Raw genomic sequence first — 1,056 nt, 5'->3', positions numbered from 1 at the left:
GGGGTGCTATAGGGGTGCTATAGGGGATGCTGTGGGGATGCTATGGGGATGCTATGGGGGGAGTTATACTGATGCTATGGGGGTGCTATGAGGGAAGTTATGGGGGTGCTATTGGGGTGCTATTGGGGATGCTGTGGGGGTGCTATGGGGATGCTATGGGGGAAGTTATAGTGATGCTATGGGGGTGCTATGGGGGAAGTTATAGGGATGCTATTGGGGTGCTATTGGGGAAGCTATGGGGATGCTACAGGGGTGCTATAGGGATGCTATAGAGGTGCTATAGGGGTTGCTGTGGGGGTGCTATGGAGGATGCTCTGGGGGTGCTATAGGGATGCTATGGGGGTGCTCTGGGAGTGTTAGAGGGGATGCAATAGGGATGCTCTGGAGATGCTATTGGGGATGCTATAGGGGATGCTATGGGGGTGCTACGGGGGATGCTCTGGGGGTGCTCTGCGGGTGTTATAGGGATGCAATAGGGATGCTCTGGGGGTGCTCTGGAGTGCTCTGGGGGTGCTATAGGGGATGCTGTGGGGGTGCTATAGGGAAGCTGTGGGGGTGCCACGGTGGATGCTATGGGGGTGCTATAAGGGTGCCGGGGGGGGATGCTAGGGGGAACACCATGGCAGATGCTATGGGGGATGCTATGAGGGTGCTATAGGGTGCTGGGGGCAGGGGTGTGCATGCTCTGCAGGATACCCCGGGGGTCACCACGGGGGATGCTATAGGTGGGGGGTCACTGTGGGGGGGGGGACGCGCCACAGCCCCCCCCAACCCCTCCTCGCCAGCCCCCCCGGCCCGGCGCTCACCCTCGTGCTTGAGCTGCTCRTCGTCCTGCTCGGCGAAGTCGGCGGCGCCGGGCGCCTCTGCCGCCCGCTTGGCCCTGCGCGCCGCGAGAGCCCGTGAGGCGCCGGCGCCCACGGCTGGGGGGGGGCATCCCCAGGGGTCCCCCCTCCCCGCTGCCCCCCCTGCTCCCCCCGCCGTACTTTTTGGAGGGCTTCCAGCAGGCGCAGACGGTCACCAGCGTGACGAGGAGGAAGATGCCGCCCGTGGAGAGGA

General features: G+C 63.7%; 1 protein-coding gene across 1 annotated transcript in view; it reads right to left on the bottom strand.

Moving 5' to 3' along the window:
- Positions 1 to 570: 570 nt before the first annotated feature.
- HEPACAM (hepatic and glial cell adhesion molecule) overlaps positions 571 to 1,056 on the bottom strand; it is a 10,232-nt gene continuing 9,746 nt past the window's right edge. Inside the window, exons 5-6 of the mRNA XM_085318148.1 lie at positions 984 to 1,053; positions 571 to 880 (exon numbers count right to left, since the gene is read on the bottom strand). Of these exons, the coding sequence (XP_085174274.1) occupies positions 571 to 880; positions 984 to 1,053 (380 nt within the window). The remainder of the gene's footprint in view (positions 881 to 983; positions 1,054 to 1,056) is intronic.

The sequence above is a fragment of the Rhea americana genome, unplaced genomic scaffold (genome assembly GCF_003343005.1).
Source record: "Rhea americana isolate MKP2758 unplaced genomic scaffold, rheAme1 scaffold_522, whole genome shotgun sequence".
NCBI classification, from domain to species: Eukaryota; Metazoa; Chordata; class Aves; order Rheiformes; family Rheidae; genus Rhea; species Rhea americana.
Note: the sequence above shows the minus strand (reverse complement) of the source record. Positions and strands in the feature narration are given on the sequence as shown.